Source organism: Kwoniella botswanensis, chromosome 1, assembly GCF_036426115.1.
Source record: "Kwoniella botswanensis chromosome 1, complete sequence".
NCBI classification, from domain to species: Eukaryota; Fungi; Basidiomycota; class Tremellomycetes; order Tremellales; family Cryptococcaceae; genus Kwoniella; species Kwoniella botswanensis.
The window spans coordinates 8,064,683-8,087,229 of record NC_088599.1 but is presented as its reverse complement, the minus strand read 5'-3'; the positions used below and the strand labels follow the sequence as shown (position 1 = coordinate 8,087,229).

The window sequence follows — 22,547 nt, the reverse complement described above, 5'->3', positions numbered from 1 at the left end:
CACAAACGTTGTTGTGCTGTATGTCGGCAGATGACCTGCTGGAGGCTCATGAAGTTATGCGGTACCCAGTCCGATTCGGATGTTCGAACCGGTGGACAGACCCCATGCCAAGTTCTGTCAGAGCTGAAGACCATACATATGTTATATCATATACCTTCAAATACATCGCCATATGTAAAGTAACCTCAACAGACAGAAGAAGCTATCACCACCATGCCAATTGTCGAAAGAGAATTATACGGTTTCTCCCTTCCCTCTCCTTCACTCAAAGTGGGCTCTTCCCTCGAATCATTCGAACTTCGAACACCCACCGATAAAGGTCGATACAAAAACTTTGTCTACACTCTATCTTTCCCTTTACCCAATGTATACAGGGTACTTTTGACTGGACCAGATCGACCTAGACCACCTCACGACAATGTCATCTTACCTTACAAACCTCATTCATTCAAGCTCACTGCTCTCGAAGAGTACAAAGCTACCTTTGATTTCCCCTCCCAAAATGGACCAGACGAGTTGGACGGATCGAATAGAAAGAGGGTATTAGAGATCTCATGGAAAGAACATATCACATTGGTATCATACGAATATATCGGTAATGAGAAGAGAAGACTTTTGGGTGATCTGAACAACCGATCTTATGCTCTGACGGAAAAGGGAGTGATGAGACATTGGTGGATCGAGGCTGATAACCTTCACTTGGGATTGGGTGAGAAGGCAGCACCGTTAGATCTGTCCAATCGAAGTTTTACAATGCACGGATCCGATTCTGCCAATTATGACGCCTACAGTACCGATCCATTGTACAAACATACACCTTACTTAATCTCTACACCAAAAGCAAAAGAAGGTCATGAGGAGGTACAATCGACTTATGCGATCTACCATCCTACCAACTCGAGCGGTGTTTGGGATATACACAGTTTACATGATGACCCATGGGGTCAATTCAAGACTTATACTCAGGATTATGGAGGATTAGAGGAATACGTGCTGGTTGGGAAAGGTGTCAAAGAGGTAGTGAGGACTTTTGCGGAGCTGGTGGGTAAACCTAGGCTGGTCGGAAGAGATTGGCTAGGATATCTGGGTGAGTCATCCTTTCCTTCTTCTGAAAAGCGTAAAAAGTATGTACTGATTTTGAGTGATGTGGGCTAGCTTCCGGTATGGGTCTTGGAGAGAGTGATCATCCAATTGCCCAAGATCTACTCTCAACTTGGCCTGATCTATGTAAGAAGCATGACATCCCTTGTTCAGCAATGCACGTGAGTCAATACTTCCCGAATGAAATGGGTTACATGGAGCTGATGATATCTCACGTAGCTGTCGTCAGGTTACACGGCCGATGAAAAGACGGGTAATCGATATGTGTTCACTATGAACAAGAAACGATATCCCGACTTCAAAGGGATGGTCGCTCATTTCCATAAAAATGGTATAAAGGTGGTACCGAATATCAAACCATGTAAGCTTTCCTCGCACGTTCATCGAATGGCATCGTTACTTGGCTGACAGACTGTGTAGACGCCCTGCAGACCCATCCTCACTACAAGAGACTCGAATCTGGAGATGCATTGTTCAGGGACCCAGCGATTGATGAACCGGTAGTTACTCGAATTTGGTCTTCTGGTGTAGGTGATAACGAAAAAGGAAGCTGGGTAGATATGATCAGCGAAGAAGGACGAAAATGGTGGGCTGAGGGTGTAAGAAGTCTCATCGAAGCTGGATGTGATGGGATGTGGGAGTGAGTAATGAAGTCTCCGCCATATTTCCAATATATTGTAGAACATCCTTTTGCTAATGGTGTTTGCACCTCATAGCGATAATAACGAATATTACCTACACGATGACGACTTCCTCTCCTCCACCCAATTCCCACACGAGATCGCCTCTCCTATCCAAGGGAAAGGCAGTGTCGGACTACTAGGTCGAATGATCAACACCGAACTAATGAACTATGTCTCTCATACCGAACTTGAAAAAGCCAACCCCGAAAGACGTACTTACGTGTTAACTCGATCAGGTAATGTTGGAACATTCAAATATGCCAATTCGACTTGGTCAGGGGATAATTGGACTTCGTGGCATTGTCTCAGAGGATCTCAGGCGATACAAATAAATGCTGGAATGTCTTTGATGCAGTCTTACGGATCGGATATAGGAGGTTTTGCTGGACCGTTACCTACACCCGAGATGTTCGTCAGATGGGTACAACTTGGTGTGACCCACTCGAGGTTTTGCATACATAGTTATAAACCTAACAAGGATGATCCTAGTGGTGCGGCTGCTACCAACACGCCTTGGATGGTAAGTGGGGTTTGTTTGTGATTCTTGGTATGTTCAGTCGCTAACAAGGTTTGATGCTTTGATTAGTATCCTGAAATGTTACCTATCGTCAGAGATGCTATCAGATGGAGATACGAATATCTACCATTCTTGTGAGTGTCCATTCTGACGATTGTATGAGATACTCGCTGATGGTACCAATAATTAGCAATCATTTGATGTGGCTCTCTCACGAAGAAGCTATACCTACAACAGCCTGGTTAGGCTACGGCGACTTTGCTTCTGATCCCGACTTATACACTCAAGAAATCCTCGAAGGATTCGACGCGTGGTTAGGCGTAGGCAATATCTTAGTCGTTCCGGCACTCTTCGAAGGACAATTGACCAGAGAGGTATATTTCCCTAAATCGTCAAAAGATGACGATCATGTATATTTCGATTTGCATGCTCCCCACCGACGATACCTCGCCGGAACCAAGGCTACCATCGCTACTCCCCTTGAACATTTCGGCTTATTTGCCAGAGAAGGAAGTGTAATCCCAGTTGGAAAAGATTATGCCACTGTCACTGAGACCAAGGGTCCAGGAAGGACGACAATTGATGGAGTTGATGTGGAACTTGAGAGTGATGGTGGAGTAGTAGGATTAGATGATTGGAGGGGAATCAAGATCTTCCCGTCGACCAATCCCAAAAAGGAATACGAGGGACAATGGATTGAAGATGATGGTATTTCAGCGAAACCCAAGAAAACTATCATCAAAGTCAACTATAAAGGTGATAAAGATTCCGTTGATGTCAAAGTTAGATTTGAAAAGAATGAGTTCAAGACTTTGTGGGGTAATAAGGTACAAGTCATCTTGCCTGCTGGAGATGAACGAAAGGTCCAGGGTGCGAAGGAGGTTGAAAAGAATGGCAAGAAAATGTGGGAAATTGAATTTTAAACTGATTCTTGACGTTAATCGTGTCAGAGATAAGGAAGAAGGTGAGAAAGTAAGGAAAAAATGTAATTTAGGTATATCTTAAGTCTATGCATGTTTGGTAGTCATGGTTGACTTTCCTATATCTCGTCTACGAATGCTGTGTCCACCATGTTGAGCAGAAATCGATCCAACCAAGCCTATCATCCTTTCAGCACCCAGCACTATGTGCTCAACTTCTACCCCTCCCATACTACACTATAGATATCCCTTTCCTATGCCTTCCATGGTCCTTTTCTAACCCATCCAGCCTCTTCACTTTGCTAAACAGTTCCTCCATCCATCCATCCATCCGATCCTCTCCTTACCTCCTATGGAACGGTATCCTAAATCCACTAACCAGCGTTCTAGCATGTTCGTGGGCATTCTCTCCCCTCAAACTAGTCTTAAAGTATACATGGAAACCGTGTAATCTAGGGTATGCGTCGGTATTCGATTCGATTTGAGGGAAGAAAGACATGGTGGTAGGGTTGAATCCGAACGATACTATTCCCGTCAAACTTGCGGGCGAATTCTTAGGAGTCGAAGAAGGAGGGAGTGGTATACCTGGGAAATCTCTCAATCGGGGTAGGACAAAGTCCACAAGAGATTGGATGAAGTCGTACATGGCGTCTCCTTTCAATTCAACTTTAACCGAAACTGGCATTCCAGCTCTAAGTTTCCATGCTGCAGCTGATTTCTTGGCTACTATCACTTCTACACCTGATGATCCCTTCTTTCCACCTCCATTGGGTGTTTCACCAGATATGGCCCGTAAAGCCATAATGGCAGATAATAAAGTTGATTTATTCGCTATAGCCTCTTTGACCATCGTGTGAATTATAACTGACTCCAATTTCGGTACGTTATCCACATCGATCTGAGTGGTTTTGGTTCGTAAGGCTCGGTTACCACGCATGATAGGTGGTCTGGGTCTATTGGCCTCATAGGCCGTTTGAGGAGGTTGGACAGGTTCGGGTTTAGGTGGTTTCTGAGCGAGTCGGTGGGAATAGGTCATATACATTAGATCGGATGATAGGGTGTTGTGGTAGTGTTGAGAGTAACGGGAGGGGTGGGTAGGACCGACATGGATGTGAGGGAGTGTCCAGTCATCTTTCGGTAAAGGGGAAGTCTGAGTGGATGGTTTGGATGATTTGGAAGAGGAGGATGAAGATGCGTATCGAGAAGATGGAGGTATAGACGCTCGTTTTAGGGCTGGTATTCGAGATGCCGAAGAGGCGAGTGATCTTAGAGGTGTTGAGAACATGGTATTGGACCTGTGGGGGTGCTGAAGGTAGTTGAGAGATATTCGGATTGATCTATCTCGAAGGTGAAGAAGTCGAGAGCATCCTAAAATCAATTTGAGATTTTCGGTTGTGAAAAAACGGGTTGATGCGGGGCTCACAGATAGGCATGCGTTCTCAGTGATCTCAGGTGAGCCTAACCAGCGACAACACCTCGTCGCGCTCGGTGGCTCTTTGGTCCTATGCCTTGCGATTGACGTTATGCATATGCATGTCCATGTTGTCGTTGAGTTGATACAGATGAAATCATAACATCGTAGGGCATAATCACCATCAACATCACCCCGTTGATTCTGCCCGCGTCAGGGGGCTACCAACATGCCATCACCCCCACTGTCCATTGTACAGTCGCTCTCTCCTCGTATAGCGGTCCTCACTTCACAGGATGTCGTTCAGTCGTGCGAGGCAAATGGATGTAGAGGGTTGGAGGAGCTCTTGAGACCTTGGGAAGGGGGTACCGAGAGAGGTGAGCTTTTTGTGTAATATTCGCGTAAGTATACAATCCTAATCTCGAGTCACATCATATAATATAGTGTCTATTCTATCGACAACCCTCTCACCAACAATACATCCAACATTTCCTGTTCGCTTCGTATCGTTCGAATCGGTATATACCAATCCAGCTTTATCAGCACCTAGTCCGGATGTCACCGTAGATCTCATTAGTAGCTTCGTGGGTGCTAAGAAGCCAGGTGAGCTAGTAAATAATCTCTCAAGCTCAGATCAAAGCTGATAAAACCATATGAATCACAGATGAAGAACAGCATTATGCCATTACTCGGTCATTACTCCTTTCCTCGAGGCCTCTAGCCAGTCATGAAACATTCAACCACCCTGTTGGAATTCTCTTTGCCGTATCTACAGCTACTCCAGATCCCCTTGGAACACTGAACAAGCTGCATGCGCAATCCAGTACCTCTGCTATTCAGAACGTACCATGGATGGACGGCAATACGGTACTGAGGTTCTATGTGGTAGTGCACGATGTGAATACGATGGGGGATGATATGGCTCCGTAAGCTGCTTGCGAAAGTCCGTAGTCATCAGTGGCTGACCAGCTTAATCTTGTTGTTTATAGTGCTCACGAACTACTAGCAAACGTCAAGAAAGCCTATGGACCTCATTCGACCTTGTTAGTGATAAATTCTCAGATCGAACATCGAGAACCACCAATGTCACCAGACGTAGCTACCCATCCTTCCATCCCACTCCCTCGTCCATTCACACCTGAACAATCCAACCCCTCTGCCCTTTCCCAGGTATATGCTTCGGCCCTATCTTCCCTGACACTCTCACCCATGGCCGCGGCTTCTGCCTCACTTGGCGAATCAGCCGTATCCGATACGCCCTTTTCACCTTCGCGTCCCGTTCGTAGGAAATTGTACGGTGCGAAGTTGACCGCAGAGGATACTCAGAGATTAGCAGCGTTAGTGAGAGAACTGGTAGTTCAAAGTTTGGTTCCGTGGATGGAAGCTAGAGTGAGGGAATGGAATGAAGTGTATCATGCGAATAGGAGAGGTATCACAGGTAGATTGTTCGGTGCGGGAAGGAAATTCTTCGGTAGTAGACCTAACAGCCCTGCACCTGGGACTACACCTACTGGGTATAACACCGTGAAGGGATAGTGAGTTCACCCCCAACCACTGTCATACAGTCCAAGCTACACGACTGATGATCACTTCAGCTACCCCACCAGCGCGGTCGAAGCTCTATCTCGACGATTAGCAGATTTTGCCTTCATGCTTCGAGATTATAAATTTGCTGGAAGCGTATACGATTCGTTACGGAAAGATTTCGCTCAAGATCGAGCATGGCGTTATGCGGCAGGTGCAACGGAGATGTACGGTTTATGTTTGTTGTTATCTCATCCATTCTTCTTACCCTCTTCACCACCTACCAAACCGGTATCATTCACGAACCTACAGCATACAGAGATAACCTCATGGTTGGAACAAGCTGTTGCGGCCTACCATCAACATTCACCTATAACGCAAATCCAACTGGATGCACTGCGGATAACGGTTCTGTACTATGAGGCTTGGAAAGCGATCGGTGAATGGAGATCAGTAGGATACTGTTTGGTGAAAGGATCGGGTGAATCGGATGAAGTTCCAAGTGCAGTAATGATTGAGGAGGCTGCCGCGGCAGATGTAAAAGGGGGCAAAAGTCAGAAGGGAAAGCGAAGACGAGCTTTCCATTTGGTATTGGCTGCGAGAAGATACGAAACGGCAGGTTTGGTGAGTTGCCCAAATTAACGTCTTTATTTATGGGCTCAGCTCATACTGATCGTGAAACAGAAAACATACTCTCGACGATGTCTCGAACGTGCTTCGCAGATATACCGCGATTCACCTTGGACATCAGCCCAAGATAGGATAGAATATTCCCTAGGTAGACAGGCGTACACTCTAGGTGAAAGTGATGTTGCCGTGGAGCATTTCCTGAGGCTATTGAGAAGAGAAGATACCGGTGTACCTGGATCACAGGCTGGTCCGTTACAGGATATGGCTCAGGCGTACGAGGTGAGCCACCCTATATTGCGAAATCTTTTGCGTTTTTCTTTCGCTGAGACATGGAAAATTAGCAACTCGCTTCTCGCCCGGACTTACTCGCAGAATCATCAGAGAAGCTTCAATTACCAACACCGATCTTCGATATTCAGAAAACTCGTATCGTACCTCCTGCCGAAGCTTCTACGTCAGGGTCGACGAGGGAACGATGGGTAGAACTGGAAAGTCAAGCCTTGAATACATGGGATAGAAAAGGGAAGAAACCTATGACTCTGTTACCTGATGAAAAGCGGATCGTAGTGGGGGTCGATGGTCAGTTGATACTTTTTGGTATCTCACAAGCCTGAAAGTGGTAAAAGCTGATATTTTCCATGATAAAGAGACATTCCAGGTTGAACTTTCCGCTACCAATCCTCTGAACGCTCCTCTGATCCTCAAAGAGGTCACCGTCGCTTTCGACACGCCGGAGAACATCGATATCCAGTCTATACCGGAGATCACACTTGATCCTTATGAGACTCGCATACTCTCGATATCCGTCACACCCCTTTCTGCATCACTATCTATAATCAAATTGTCCAATGTTACATTCTTGTTCCACGAATTCTTCCCTTGTAAACAATCATTGATAAGGAAAGGTAAACGGTTGCATGCTACTAAAGCACAGCGGATCAATCCTACTTATGCGGAAGATCAGAGTCTGACAGTGTCGATTACACCTTCGCAAGCGGGATTATACGTTGAATTGGAAGGTATACCGGAAATGTTGTACGAGGGTGAAGAAGTTGAGGGGAAAGTGAGGTTGAAGAATAGAGGGAAATTGAAGATTAGTGGCCTGGGGATGATATGGAATGAATATGGAAGTATACGGCGTAAAGGTGAGCTCTGGCTCTGAATCTGACCCCATGAATGTCGTCAGCTGACGAGTGGATGTTCTTGAAGTTGATACCAAGCATCAAGATACCCCTCATAACAATATACCCAATATAATACAGAGCAATGCGATACAACCGCTATATGACGAAGATATACCCCCAGGAGAAGAACGCGAAATTACAATCATTTTCACGGCTACAAAGACGGGACCCATTGACTTATTAGGTCTGATCCTGTTCTCCAATCCCGACGATGACACGACGACTACTTCTGCTACTCCTGTCTACCACCATGTGGTAGTCCGACCTCTTCTAAGGCTCAATGCTCAGATCAGATCGACAGGAGTTGAAGTGCAGGAGTATGTGATAGTGTTGGAGATCACGAACCAGTCGAGCGAGGTGGTGACGATCGATAGTATTGATGGAATCAGTCCCGCTTGGATAGTCGACTCTTACCGGAGGTAAGCTCACCAGTCATTGAACTTGTACGGCGATGTAAGCTTACTCAGAATACAATACAGTTGCGAAATACTACATCCGAATCAGACATTACGATCCTTACTATCCATTAAGTATGACTCGTCACATCAGCATGATCTACGTCAGACCAATGTCATCGAGGCCCTAGGTAACTTAGTGAAAGGACAACCTATCGAAGAGGTCTCAACGTCCTTACAGAGTGATATCTCGTTCAGCAACAAGTCTCTGACAAGTGATCAATCACAATCTTACCTCATACATAGACGATCGAATAGGCTGGAGCATCTATCAGCTCATTTCCCAACTATACCTCCAACCTACTTCAACAAGTTATTTCAACTGGTTGAACCGCTGCATCTGGATCTGATAGTAAACTACTCTATCATGCCTTCGACGTCAAGTTCAGAAGTACAAGCTAGAAAGGGATCCGCGTATATCCACTCATTGAACCCTTCACCTTCGTTCTCTCTGGTAGAGACTCTGCGAGAAGAGATCAATCAACTGATAATCTCCGGAAGTAAATCCCAGAGAACGATGTACGAGGAAACATCTCGGTTGCGTAGATTGTTAATGACCAGTGTGTTGGATGGGATACTCTCAAGAGAGGATGATCCGGTGAAAGTAAGGGTTAGGGTCCCTGATGCAAATAGAGGGAAGGTAACTCATGATTTCAGGAAGAATGGGTAAGTCATTTTCCCATATCATATGCAAGATAAGACGTATATTGATGAATATGTGATGTGAAATAACAGTCCTAAGAAATTGCCAATCATCTTTGAAATCTCGAATCAATCACCTCTACTTCCTATACGATACATACTGAATTTACCCCAACCCTCTTCGCTGAACAACGATGATATGTCCACACCTCAGTATATAGGCTCGTTAGTTCGTAAAGGGACTATAGCACCTAGTGGAAAAGAAAGAGTGAAAGTTGATATATGGATATGCGAGCCTTGTCTTACGGGTTTGGGAGGATGGGAATTGAGGACTGAACTTGGTGAACTCCAGCAGGAAGAAGGACAATGGATAGCTAGACGATCTTGGAGTAGAGTCGGGGATGAACAGGTATTGGAGACAAGAGGGTTGTGAAGGATTTTCATTGCGTATGCATAGTCATATATACTGGACGATTCAAGTCAGGTTCATTGTGCTACAGATGCAGTGAATTGGAACATAGATGTTTTTTGTGCTGTCATATGCAGTGATGCTCATTATCACACGTCTACATGCTATTTTCGTGTACCGATTAAATTTCGCTCATGAGGGATCGAGACGATCGTTATGACCAGCTGAGGATGAGAAAGATGACATGGCATAATGAGCTTCCAAGGCCTCGATCAAATTTAGTCACTTTTGGAGACCATGTGCATGTTGATCGGAGCAAGTAGATATTAGTATACTACACAGATGCCGATGACCTCACGACTTGCTTTACTCATCAGTATGCATTTGCATTCTGTATTCCTGATGCAGGTGAGTGCCAATGTATGTACCTATACCCGTAGCGCTTGGGCGAAAGATCAAAACAAAGTGCGCCACATTCCTACTCACCCACTCGAATCACACAAGTCACGTGATCGTATCACAAGGGAATCTCGATATCGCCGGTAGATCAGTGATCTCCGTGCAAGGTATAACGCCGAATCACCCCATCGGAGTGTTTTTAATTGTTGTTTGTTTTGCCACCTTTACCCACTCGCCCATCACATCGTCATCCACACACGTAAACACTTTGCATCCCATTCTCACATATATATCTCATCTGTTCCTTTCATCTCCTCTCTTTTCCCTCTTCCTTCATCCATCAAGTTTCAACAAACTCTCTCTCTTTCTTTTTAACCCCAAACCCCCCAAACAAACAACTTATATACAATGTCCGGTCGAGGAAAAGGTGGTAAAGGTTTAGGTAAAGGTGGTGCCAAGAGACACAGAAAGGTTTTGAGAGATAACATCCAGTAAGTTATACATCTTATACAATCTCCTAAAGATCTTTCACTGATAATGTGGATCGTATTGTTTAGAGGTATCACCAAGCCCGCTATCAGACGTCTCGCTAGACGAGGTGGTGTCAAGCGAATCTCCGGTTTGATCTACGAAGAGACCCGAGGTGTCCTCAAGATCTTCCTCGAGAACGTCATCAGAGATTCAGTCACTTACACTGAACACGCCAAGAGAAAGACTGGTGAGTTGCTCGCTGCCTTCCTGCTATATCAAAGGCTTGATGCTAATTGTTTGGAATGAACTATTTAGTCACCTCCCTCGATGTCGTCTACGCTCTTAAGAGACAAGGTCGAACCCTTTACGGTTTCGGTGCTTAAACATCTTAAACATATATTCTTATTGGAGGATCACTTGTTGGAGTTAATCTCATCGGTCTGAGAAAGAGGATGTTCGTTTTCGATATTTACTTTTATTTTATATCATTCGCCGGGAACATATAGTATATATAATACTGTAGTGGTTGACCGATGCCATTCCTGTGCCATTTCTGATTGGTTGTTTGGGTGCATTATGATAGCATTCAGAGCGGTTGCACAGGTTGATCAGACCAATGTCAGGTCACATGATCACGAAAGAGTTGGCAGTTCATACACTCTATGCCGCTGCAAGCTGGTATGGTATGTATGGTACACATATCTGACTTGGTATCGTGATCACCTGGTCCTGCAGTCCTACTTTCCATTGACATAGGTCACGTTGATACGAAAATCAAATGCATAAAGACATATCATATCTCCACGTCATCTCATAGGACACCACATTACTTCTTATTCTTCTTCTTCTTTCCAGGCGTAGACTGCCGCAGTATCACACCAATCAGCTATTGTCTTACATGGTAGCGGCAAGTTGACTCGAACTCACTTTGGAAGGTGTGCTGGCATTACTGTTCCCTCCACTACCGCTACCACTGCCCAACGCTGGCGAGCCATTCTTAGACGAGTCGGTACTGGCTACTCCGCCTACCGTTTCCTCGGAAACTAAAGAAGGAGAAGGGACGTTATGAGGCGTAGCGACTTTACCGCTGGCGTTGGTCGTTGACGGTGAGGAGGTGTTACTACCTGATCCAGCTGCTGCCGCTTGAGCCATAGCCTGGGCTTGGGTCGCAGAGACCTGTTGAATGAGTGGTGCTGGGACTGATCCGGGAAGGTACTTGTTTCGGAGAGCTATGCGTTTTTCTGTGAGATTTGATACGTCAGTATCAGCATGAATGAAACGGTAGAGATATCCGCTAAACCGCTTCCGCCTGAGTTTTTCCCTTTTGGAATATACCATAAGCTCCAATTGGTGAAGGAACATCACTCACCCTCCACAGCCTTGATCTTCGGGATATTCATCACCGTCTCTCTAGTCTTCTCAGCCTGAGCCATCTCAGTGGCAGTAGCAAAGATCATCTGACCCCAACCTTGTCTGAACGTATTAGCCTCTGAGACCACATCTACGATCTCAGCTTCTAGCTCCTTCTCAGCTGCGTTGAACCTCGACATCGTATCGTCACCTATCAGACCTCGTTGGTGCAATTGCGTCAAAGCGGTCTTGTCATCCCTCAATCTCCATATTCGCTTGACATCCGTGATGGCTCGTACGAGTAAAGCTGACTTGAGTAGGGAATCCGGTATGTCCTGAGAGGAGGAGAGAAGGGAGATATATACTTCGCGAGACGGGTGGTGGGGGAACCATGGTTCGAAGGATGTTTTCTCGGCTAAGCGGGGTAAAGTAAGTGGTCAGCTTGGAAGATCATGGTAAGTAGGGGCAAAAATCCAAAAACAAAAGCGCAGGAATAGGCCATAGACATTCAGAATCAAGTACATGGCCCGGGATGTAGATATGCACGATCCCGGGACACCCACCTGCTCGTCGTTTTCTGTAAACCCTCGAGAATATAGCCAAAGCCGTTATCATCACCGAGATATAGGCGAGGGGAACGACGAGTGAGGTCGCCATGCTGCTCAGCTCGTTTTTGATCGGTTCTGGGGTCTAGCCTGTTGAGCGAGTGGTTTGAGGGTATATATGTATGGCTAAGAGTGTTCTAATGCAATTCATTTAGTTGCCCAAAGAAAGGAACATCATCATTCAAACGCTCGACGTGGATGCGAGGGTGTAAGCGGGAGGGTCGTTTAAATACTGGTTATTACGCGTTTAAAAGTCACGGTGAACATGACATGAAGTTCTAGTGGACGATGATTTATGAAAATGAACCCGTGCTCTACAGCTATACATGCATAGATAGGATAACCCCAACTCGAGCAACACGATGTCAAACCCAGAGCTCGAACTGGACCACTACGATGTCATCGTGATAGGAACAGGCTTGGCAGAGAGTATAGCAGCTGCCTCATTAGCGAAAGCAGGTAAAAGCGTGTTACATCTCGATCCGAATGAGTATTACGGTGGTGAACAGGCTTCTCTCACTCTCGACGAACTGGTCGAATGGTCAAACTCCCAATCTTCTTCGGCCTCAAGCTCAAGATCAAGCTGGAAAGTAAAGTACGGCTCGACGTCAACTACACCGCTAGATGAGGGACTGCAGAATGACAAAAGACGATATGCCTTATCACTATTTCCGGCTATATTACCCTCGAGGGGCGATCTGATAGATACGTTGATATCTTCAGATGTAAGTAAATACGTGTCGTTCAGAGCCCTCGACTCGATATCACTCCATACGTCCGAAGGGGAATTCAAGAAAGTACCGGGAAGTAAAGAAGAGATATTCAAGGATAAGACTATTTCGTTGATGGATAAAAGGAAATTAATGAAGTTTTTGTTGTTTGCTGCTTCTGAATTTGAGGAGAGCGAGATATTGAAAGGTGAGTAGAAGTTCTGATCATCACGGTATAACTCCTTTTCTCATGAGAATTACATCCCTTCAAATCGATATGTTTACTAATTCACCTTCGCAGGCAGAGAAACCCAGCCTCTCATTCAATTCCTGCAAGAATCATTCTCCCTCCCTACCCCATTATCCGAATCCATCATATACGCAATATCACATTGCTCGTCACCTAGTGAACCTACCTTACCTGCGTTGATAAGGACGAGAAGATACCTAAAGTCTATAGGGAGGTATGGGAACAACGCTTTCTTAGTAGGTCAGTACGGAGGTGCGGGCGAGATCGCCCAGGGGTTCTGTAGGTAAGTCAACTAGTCGAGACCTATCATCGTTCCACATCGAAGCTGACACAACTTTCAACTGATTTATAGAGCATGTGCAGTCTTCGGAGGGACTTATATCCTCGGTCCATCTGCCAGACCCACATCGATATCTGAAACTCCCGAAGGAGTGACACTGGACATCCCATCTCATCCTAGGCCGGTCACTGCGAGTCACCTGATCTCGTCTCCCAACCATGTCCCACCGACACTCTTTGATACTCCGTCGTCAGAACATTCGTTAGAGGAACATCACACTGCGCATTGTATAGCAATCACGAAAACTCTGCCAGAAGCATTACGGCGGAAACCCATTTCTAGTCAAGAGTCAGCAGAGGAGGGACAAGAACAGGTGGAGAATGATGATACCTCCTTGGTTGTTTTCCCAGCTGAGAATGGCGGTGTAGTGCGATGTTATGTGAATGGGGAAGGGACAGGAAGTTGTCCTCCAGGTCAATGTAAGTCTAACATCTTCACGCATTTATAGGAGAGTGGCTGACGTGTTGATATTGCAGATATAATATACCTATCTACCTCTATCCCTCCTACGTTCACCACTTCTCCTTCAGACATACTGCAACCGTACCTTTCCAAGATCACACAAGACCCAGTATTTTCAGCATGCTATGTGTCCTCCCGGCCATCCTCAACCTCTATCCCAGTTTCAGTATCGGACAAGATCATAGTGTTGAAGCCATATGCAGGCAGCGAGCTAATTACGGAAGGACTCGATTGGGAAGCCAAGCAGGGTGAATTGGCTTATCACGCGGTGATGGGGGAAGGTGGGAAAGGGTTCTTTGAGAAGGATATAACGGAGGAGGAAGAGATGGGTATAGAGGAGGATATGTAATCATTGTAGAATTTTGTGATTTATGTACGATATTACTGATCGTGCGATCCCTCTCGTCTACATCATACATCATAAGCTACGAATCCATAACATCACTTTCTCCCTTGAACAATATCCTCCTTATCTGACGTTCTTGTAGATGACTAAACATCATGAAAGACTAAACAGTCTGGTCAAGAAGACGGCAGAATAATCAGCCGTTCTTCGCAGGAACTAAAAACTTAAAGCAACAGAGTGTTTATATGATAACTTACAGAATCAACCACTGGAACTACCCATTCACCTTCGCATTCCCCCTTCCCATCAGGGATCAAACAATTTATCAACGTACATTTGATATGACCACCTTGATCTTTGGGACCAACCAGTCCAGCTGATTGAGTTCGAAGTGTAAATTCAATGTCTTTGTTGAACCCTTCATTGGCCCATACTTGGCACTATCAATAGAACACGATGCAGATAATGAATAAATAAACAAACAAGAATAAGTCGAGGTTAGCGTTTGCTTATTAGTTACAGTAAATGCGACAATTCCTATCACAGTTCAACATCTTCCCTTTTCTTGATGAAGAGATCACAATGTAGAGAATAAAATTGACTCACTTCCTGCTTCCAACTTCTTCTCTCTTCCGATTGAGGTCTCCCCTCTTCTACCCAAGTAGGTCCATACCAATAAAAGCTTTTCTTATCGTTTACATCGCTAAATGTGATAGTTCGCGTACTTCCTTCTTCTGGTATATCACCCAGTTCGGTGGTTTGAGTGGCAGATGTGGTAGAAGGGAAATTGACCTTCACGCTTCCCTCCAACACAGCTAGGACCGAGGGGAGTAGGATCAGGGGGAAGAGCGAAGTGAAGGTGGAGAGAAACATATTGCTTTGGTGTTTGATATCTGTACGGTATGTGATATTCAGGGCCAGCCTGTAATACAGTTGTGAAATCTCAAGCTATTTGGTTGACTATGAGTTGATGAATGCAATTCCAGATGTCCTCATCGGTGATACAGCACAGCATATATATATGTATACACGCTCTACAACCAACCTATCAATCTTTACACATATCTTTGTTGACCTCGGTTCGCTGACTTTCTCGAAATCAAATCTGGAATGTATCCTTTAATCCCCCAAAGAAAGATCACATCATTAATTACCTCCTATTTGAAGGATCTCATTAGATTGAGTTAACTGATTATCCAAGATCCTTTGACTCCTTATCAGATGAGGAAGCAAGAAATCTGGTCGAGACCCAGGACCAAAACGGGAATACAAGGAGGGGAAGCGGAGAGACGAAGCAAGGAGAAAATCGAGACGCAAGCGATGCAACAGATTGTTGGACTCTGATCAAATCAGAAGTCTATAAAGCATGAACCTGCATTGGACTGGCTCCATCCACTCATGGGACTACCATGCCTTCGAGATCATCATCACAGAACGACAAGATTTAACTCCGAGAATATTATTACCCGTCAGTCAGTAACTTCCAGTTCAGTTCATCGCACACACGATACAACTGAGCATGCTAGACTGTTTATCAGCGCTGAGAAGAGCTCGGATACTTCTTCTGTCATCCCTTCCTGACACCTGACACAAAACTGACGTCCGAAGAGAATCACATCGCGTAAAGCCCCTAAAACAAGGTATATATTTATGCCAAAACTTCGGTTTGGAAAAATCCACAAGATACCAATCTTCTATAGTACAGCGGTTAGTATATCCGCCTTTCATGTAAGCCCGATGGGTGTACTAGATTTCGCGGGAGATCGGGGTTCGATTCCCCGTGGGAGAATTTCTTTTTGCCCGTTGTCCAACCCATCTCAAAACGCTAGAATCCAAACGACAAAACACGAAAAGGGTTCGATGTCAGCAACAAAAACTATTAAAAAAAAAAGTTCTCCCACGGGGAATCGAACCCCGATCTCCCGCGAAATCTAGTACACCCATCGGGCTTACATGAAAGGCGGATATACTAACCGCTGTACTATAGAAGATTTGGTCTTTTTGGGATAAAAACGCAAATTCCCCATAACATATATATTCTTCAAAAAAGACAGATCTGGTGCTGTTTCGAAAAGGATATCGCTAAACTATGTTTGTATGGTGCTAGCTGTAGCATGAGTCTACATGGCTTGACTTATCCTTGCTCAGTCTGTTGGGTATACGTCGAATTCGTGGGATGGGGGGGAGGGGAGTTCTGTCATTTTTTCGGTCGAAAGTTGGCGGGGAGATGCTGTACTTGATTGTGAACCGGGGGAATTCGGAGGTGGGCCAGATCGTAAGATGAGAGTTTTGCTGTATATGACTTGATTGCATTCTTTGCTTTTATATGATCTTGATCCGTTCAAATCGATCGATGTGGGATTGTGATGGTGCCTGTGGCATAATTGATGGTGGACCGAGTTTAGTTTGATACCATTTCGATTTTTGGGCTAGTCATGTCCTATCAAGCAGGGTGATGAGAGTAGACAGTATCGTGCTCGGGCGATTTCTAGATGTAGCCTTGATTCGATGCGCGATGCAGGGGTAGAATATACCAAGAGGTTTGTGAAGGTCGGCAAAGACGATTTGTACTGGTTTTGTCGGGCGTGTAATCAGCTGATACGGGAAGGAAGAAGGGGATGGGATATACCGTTACTCACGAATGGTCATGAAGCCGTCATAACGGTGCAGTGAAATATGCTGGGGGGGTCGGCCAGGGTGATTAGTATATGTTGCATTGGTGGATGTTCTCGTCTTCCGTCGATCGTGCCGTATACCTGGTTTGAACCTGTTTCAGTTGACGCCAGAAAACTTGATGTAAAATTGATCAATGGCATTCGCCGAATTGGTTGATGATCGATAATGTCGAGGCTATTGGCTGATTGAATAGATGTAAATCGTTAATCGATAACCGTAAGGGAAATATGCTGGTCCAGCGAAGTATAGTATTGAGGTTTTAGATTTTTCTATGACAATTTAATTTTGTTTCGAGTGAAGTAAAGTAAGTACAGTATAGTAAAGTATACCCCAGAGTTCATTGATAGCGTCGCGGCTAGAGCGATAGGGATATAAGGAAGTGATCAGGGATACTGCTGGATAGCATAGTATCTTGAGAGGATACGAGATGTAAGACCAGAGCAAAGTAATTTGGTAGTTCCGTAATAAGAGACCGAGGAGGATCCAGTACCACATATGACTTGGTAAGGTCGCGGTGGGTATTTGAGATGATTCGAGTCTGATTGGATTCGATAGACAGAGATGGTATTGTTGAGAAAATAGATTTGATTGTTTAAAGAATATCGAATATTTTGCGAGCAATGTACCTTAATATAATGTCATTGTTAAGCCAGAAGCACAACCCAGAATTTCCATCACATGGATCGTTATGACCATTTCTTCGTGGAACGAGTCATATTAATTCACGAGGGGAAGATTCAGAAGAGTACAGGTTTGATCTGAGGGTGCTGAACTGGGAGGTTGTGTTCATTTGATCATTGATGGAATATGTACATGTAGTCAGGCACTGAGGGTGACGAAGGGGAGGGTAATCCACGTTTACCAGGGTGTAGGAAGAAAGAGGGAGGGAGAGAGGGATGATTGCACTCTGGAAGCGAACATGTATAAATGTATAATCAATGCATTGTCTGAACAAAATACCAGAAACTAGGACGAAATGATGAATATGAGTATGCACAATGGAAGAGGGATGAAAAGCAGGCAAGGTAATAAAACCCTCAAGAACTCCTAATTGTGTTCATTCGGTGGCCTTCTTAGCCTTTTTCACCTTTTTCTGCTTTTCCCCATCAGCCACCACCACCTTCTTCTTTTTCTTACTTGGTTCCTCTTTCTTCTCCTTCTGCTCTTCTACCTTCCCATTGAGCTCCGAATCCACATCCATCTTCTCGTCATTCTTCCTCTTATTGTTCCCTTTCTTCTTTTCATTGTTGCCACCGCCTCCTAAGATCGATATCAACTGATTCCACATACTAATCACACCCTTCATCTCCTTCGTCTTCTCGCCATTCACCAACTTATCCCTCAATCCCTCTACCCTGGTTATATCCCATTTCACATCCAGTGTCTTCGAAGTTCGTGCGAGAGCCAAAGCGAATTTCACTACATCTTTCAATTTCGCTGCGTTCCATCCACCCTCAGTCTCGGCATCCTCCACAGTAGCATATACAGCTTCAGTAGCATTACCGATAAACTCCTTTATCTTGTTCGAAGGGATAGTATTGGATTTGGAAAGAGAAGGTAGATGTTGAGTTATAGTTTGTAACATCGTATAACCCTGTAATTGTCTATAGGTGTTTACACCTTTACCAGGTTTGACAAATTCCACTATATCGTTGGACAGCTCGAATCCTTTGGAAGGGAATCTCTTGATGAATTCCAGTACGAAATTAGGATGTAACAGAGATGATTTACGCGTCATGAAATCTTTCAATGTTTCACCGTATACTTCTACGGCTGAAGCATCCGAGGTCGATGTTGATGATTCGATGGATTTGACAACGAATAGAGAAGATGACGAACACAGATTGGAGAACTCGGCTGAATGCGCTTTGATGGCCATAGCGTGTATTTCCTTCAATATTACGATTGCTTTGGAGAGATCAACTGAAGAAGGTACATCTTTAGGTTTGTTGAATTTCGATCGAATGATACCAGCGGCTTTGTTGGCTAATTCACTTTCTGACGATCCACCTCCTCTGACCAATCGCAGTAGAGCAATGACAACTGAAAGGATTAATGGGTTGGACGATTGTTTCTTGGAGTATACATCGAAGAAGTCGAGTATCCTGTTCTTGAAATGTAACGACTCTATTTGAAGGTCTAAAAAGCGGAATCATCAGCTGTTAATACTGCATAAACAGAAAGCAGACACCCCACTCACGCTTCAAGTCTGTTTTCTTCGTACTGGCTGCTTGTTGTCTGAACACTTCCGCCAACTGTTCATCAACCTTCATCATCTGATCATCATCCATGTACTCCTCCTCGTCAGACTCATCGTCATCATCTCCATCCTTGTTGGTATCGTCAACACCTAATCCAGCTACGTTCAAGGCTTCTGCAACTCGTTGTCTGAAAGCCGGATCGACATCAGGCAAGTCGTCCTCATCATCTTCTTCAATGTCGGAATCTTCCTCTGCGTCTTCGTCCTCATCATCTTCGTCTTCGTTTTCGGAGACTTCCTCGTTGTCCTCGTCTTCAGCATCGGAGGATTCAGCAGCTGCATCCGCAACGGTTTGCTCCAATTGCTATAAACGCATTTTCATCAGCTAGAAAACTTTGCGGTTCAATTTTGCAACTTACAGCTACCAAGAGGTCCATACTGGATTCAGTGAACTCGGAAGAAACCATTCCGAATGCCATATTCGCCAGATTTCTGAGATCGTTTGATCCCTTATCGAGAAGGGCGATAAGAACATCAAGTAACGAATCGATCGGAGGATGCTCCTCTCCCTCTTCCTCTTTCCCAGCGGTCAATGGCAGACCGAAAAGTTGCTGGATGGCAGAGTTGGCGTTCTGCAGGAGGATCGATCATCAATATCAACCATGTAGATCGTCGAAGAAGGACCACCTACCTCAAGCAAGTCCAATGCGTCCTCGACCTCATCATATGTCTGTAAGATGAAGAAGGCCAAGAGTATCTCCGAGCCTTTAGCAACTTCTTTTCGATCCTCCTTGACTTTCTCCAACGATGAGAGAGTCTTTATAGCTGCTTTACGGAGAGAGACGATCTCTTCGTCCGCTTCGGTCGTGAGTTCCACGTGCTTATTGTCTTTCTCCAATAGGGCGAGGGTATCGAGAGCACGTCGTAGCCATAACTTGCCGGAGGTATCACAACCTTGCTGTCGGACAGTCTTTGTCTCCTCAGAGCCTGAATTACAAAGATCAGCACAAGCCTCGTCTCCGAAAATAGGAAATAGCTTACCTCGCTGAGAGACGGAAGCAGTAGTTAATTCCACTAGACAACTACTCAACCTCGATCGGCAAGCTGCAGCGGTAGATTCAGACAAAGCAGGTTTGGGTGTAGTGTGGATCTATATGATGCCTCAGTCAGCTATTGCACACCTACACACATCGTCGGCATTAGACTTACAGCGGTGATTTGACTTTTCTTGTCTGCCTTTCGAATCAAGAAGAAACCGTGGACCAGCAAGAAGTCAATGATCGAAGATATCCACTCGTCATCTTTAGGCACTGAGCCATTCCTGCACAAAGCAAGGATCTGATCTAATGCCCATAATCTTCTTTCGTCGATTCTTGCACTGTCCAAGCTATACATGGTGATCAGCACATAATCTGGGCGAGAGGGTAACTGTACGGCGATCGTCTAGATGTTACCATGATTTTGGCAGACCAAAGACTCACTTCTCACCGCCACTAACAACGATTTCCTCCAAGTATTTCACATAATCTCTTACACCCTGGACATTCAGACTACCCATAATCGTCTCAACAGTCTTCGTTTTCGTCACCTTATCGAAATCCTGTTTACCATGTTTGCCCACCAACTGACTTAAAAGAGTGAAACCAACTTGGCTATTCGCTTTAGTCACTTCTTGCACTTTCTTGGCGATTTGCTGGGCAGCTTTGTGGAGGTATCGATCAGAAGACGAAAGGTTGTTTATCCAACATCTCATGAAGTTAGGAGTGAAAATTAGAGGCATCGAGTCGGAAGGCAATAATGGTAATGATCGCTCAAATACTTGGAATCCCCAATATCGTCTTTGTGGTGAGGCAGTGTTGGAAAATAGCGATTCTAATGATTGGAAAAAAAAGATCAGCTTCCATCAGAGGTTTGATTAGGGTGAGGTAAGGCAGTCAGCTGCTTACCATCAACGACCACTCGGAAGAAATCCTGGAAAGGTGCTTCCCCATTGTTCCCTGGTTTTTCGCCGGATTTAGGGAAATAGTGATCAAGGATGATATTCCACACAAAGTGCAATTGTGGTTTCCAATTTCCACTTGTCGAGGCAGATACACTCTCATCATCTTCAGCAGATGCTTCCTGTGTATAAGATCAGCATTGATCGATCGATGTGATCAGATTTCTGGACTTACCTTGAGCACTCGACCGAGGGTCACGAGGTTATGGGAATTGAGGAGTGGGGTGTGCTTGAATGTAGGTGCGAGGTATGATTTCCAGTCGATGTCCTGTTGTGGGATTTGATGTATCAGTATCGAGCCAGATATTGTCTATGTTACTCATGTGAGCTGACAGTATGAACTGTACTCACTTCCACATTATTCTCCAGCAATAGAACCAAAGCAACCTTCTCCTGATTCCACACTTTCCCACTTAACACCTTCTCCACGGTATCTTTCAATCCCTGATTCCTCCATTCTACTTGACTATCCAGTAAGCCTTGGATGGCACCGACAAGGGTCCACCAAGCGCTTTCCCTCATCCATGCTTTCGCTTCACCCAATTTCACCAATTCGTCCACTACCCTCTCGAAATCTTCCCTGGAAGCTGCCTGGGAGTATAAGGAGTTTGACTGAATAATAGATGTTAGTCCGAACAATCGAGCGAACATCATATCCCTCTCTTCTGATCCTTTCATATTTTTCGAATACTGGGAATTGCGTATGAGGAGGGATAAGACTTGAGATACAGTGACGGTTTGTATACGGGATAATAACTAAAGATCGTGATCAGCGACATGTTGCCAACATACTCCCAGGAGTGAGACACTTACCTCTGTCAGAGTGACCGCAAAGCCAAGTCTACTACTTTCTCTTGAACTACCTAAACCCCTAACCAGTCTCTTCACACAATAAACAACATCTTCCGAATTATCTTTACTCAATCGTTTATCCAGCTTTTCGCTTTCCTTATCCTTCACTTGAGAGTCTTCACCATCGGATGCATCGACTTCCATACCTGATTCGTCATCATCTTCATCATCATCTTCCTCCTCTTCGTCTTCGTCATCATCGGAGATAGCTGTGGGTTTGTTGGAGATGAATGATTGTTGGAAATTTTCGAGGTTCGATACAAGGGATGCAGAGGCCGTCAGACGAGTATCTTTGCTTGAATTGGCCAATGGCCAGAATAAGGGTAAGATATTCGAGGCCATCTTGCTTTCCTGTTATGGGTCGATGCGATGGAGGGTAACGAGGATAAGAAGAAGCAGCAATGTAATTTT

General features: G+C 44.9%; 8 protein-coding genes across 8 annotated transcripts; 4 read left to right on the top strand and 4 right to left on the bottom strand.

The window, feature by feature from the left end:
* Window positions 1-213: 213 nt before the first annotated feature.
* On the top strand, window positions 214-3,224 carry L199_003049 (uncharacterized protein; the record flags this gene model as incomplete). The annotated part of the gene is made up of 7 exons (XM_064888786.1): window positions 214-1,087; window positions 1,156-1,262; window positions 1,321-1,462; window positions 1,522-1,741; window positions 1,818-2,304; window positions 2,371-2,435; window positions 2,492-3,224. 7 exons carry the CDS (start codon window positions 214-216, stop codon window positions 3,222-3,224), a joined length of 2,628 nt encoding a protein of 875 aa, XP_064744858.1.
* A 340-nt stretch (window positions 3,225-3,564) lies between these two features.
* On the bottom strand, window positions 3,565-4,506 carry L199_003048 (uncharacterized protein; the record flags this gene model as incomplete). Its single annotated transcript, XM_064888785.1, has 1 exon — window positions 3,565-4,506. One exon carries the CDS (start codon window positions 4,504-4,506, stop codon window positions 3,565-3,567), a length of 942 nt encoding a protein of 313 aa, XP_064744857.1.
* Window positions 4,507-4,861: 355 nt separating this feature from the next.
* Window positions 4,862-9,500, top strand: L199_003047 (uncharacterized protein; the record flags this gene model as incomplete). The annotated part of the gene is made up of 11 exons (XM_064888784.1): window positions 4,862-5,009; window positions 5,077-5,235; window positions 5,297-5,558; window positions 5,622-6,167; window positions 6,228-6,780; window positions 6,841-7,065; window positions 7,128-7,365; window positions 7,434-7,931; window positions 7,996-8,389; window positions 8,450-9,091; window positions 9,161-9,500. The coding sequence occupies 11 exons, from the start codon at window positions 4,862-4,864 to the stop codon at window positions 9,498-9,500; spliced, it is 4,005 nt and encodes a 1,334-aa protein (XP_064744856.1).
* A 783-nt stretch (window positions 9,501-10,283) lies between these two features.
* On the top strand, window positions 10,284-10,729 carry L199_003046 (histone H4; the record flags this gene model as incomplete). The annotated part of the gene is made up of 3 exons (XM_064888783.1): window positions 10,284-10,366; window positions 10,433-10,593; window positions 10,662-10,729. The coding sequence occupies 3 exons, from the start codon at window positions 10,284-10,286 to the stop codon at window positions 10,727-10,729; spliced, it is 312 nt and encodes a 103-aa protein (XP_064744855.1).
* Window positions 10,730-11,172: 443 nt separating this feature from the next.
* On the bottom strand, window positions 11,173-12,353 carry L199_003045 (uncharacterized protein; the record flags this gene model as incomplete). The annotated part of the gene is made up of 4 exons (XM_064888782.1): window positions 11,173-11,208; window positions 11,274-11,587; window positions 11,716-12,111; window positions 12,260-12,353. The coding sequence occupies 4 exons, from the start codon at window positions 12,351-12,353 to the stop codon at window positions 11,173-11,175; spliced, it is 840 nt and encodes a 279-aa protein (XP_064744854.1).
* A 310-nt stretch (window positions 12,354-12,663) lies between these two features.
* L199_003044 (uncharacterized protein) lies at window positions 12,664-14,412 on the top strand (the record flags this gene model as incomplete). The annotated part of the gene is made up of 4 exons (XM_064888781.1): window positions 12,664-13,219; window positions 13,313-13,544; window positions 13,614-14,020; window positions 14,078-14,412. 4 exons carry the CDS (start codon window positions 12,664-12,666, stop codon window positions 14,410-14,412), a joined length of 1,530 nt encoding a protein of 509 aa, XP_064744853.1.
* Window positions 14,413-14,504: 92 nt separating this feature from the next.
* On the bottom strand, window positions 14,505-15,282 carry L199_003043 (uncharacterized protein; the record flags this gene model as incomplete). The annotated part of the gene is made up of 3 exons (XM_064888780.1): window positions 14,505-14,555; window positions 14,667-14,849; window positions 15,016-15,282. The coding sequence occupies 3 exons, from the start codon at window positions 15,280-15,282 to the stop codon at window positions 14,505-14,507; spliced, it is 501 nt and encodes a 166-aa protein (XP_064744852.1).
* A 2,860-nt stretch (window positions 15,283-18,142) lies between these two features.
* L199_003042 (uncharacterized protein) lies at window positions 18,143-22,478 on the bottom strand (the record flags this gene model as incomplete). The annotated part of the gene is made up of 11 exons (XM_064888779.1): window positions 18,143-19,224; window positions 19,286-19,649; window positions 19,705-19,917; window positions 19,977-20,272; window positions 20,327-20,435; window positions 20,495-20,672; window positions 20,767-21,157; window positions 21,232-21,406; window positions 21,460-21,552; window positions 21,636-22,040; window positions 22,098-22,478. 11 exons carry the CDS (start codon window positions 22,476-22,478, stop codon window positions 18,143-18,145), a joined length of 3,687 nt encoding a protein of 1,228 aa, XP_064744851.1.
* Between the last annotated feature and the right edge of the window lie 69 nt (window positions 22,479-22,547).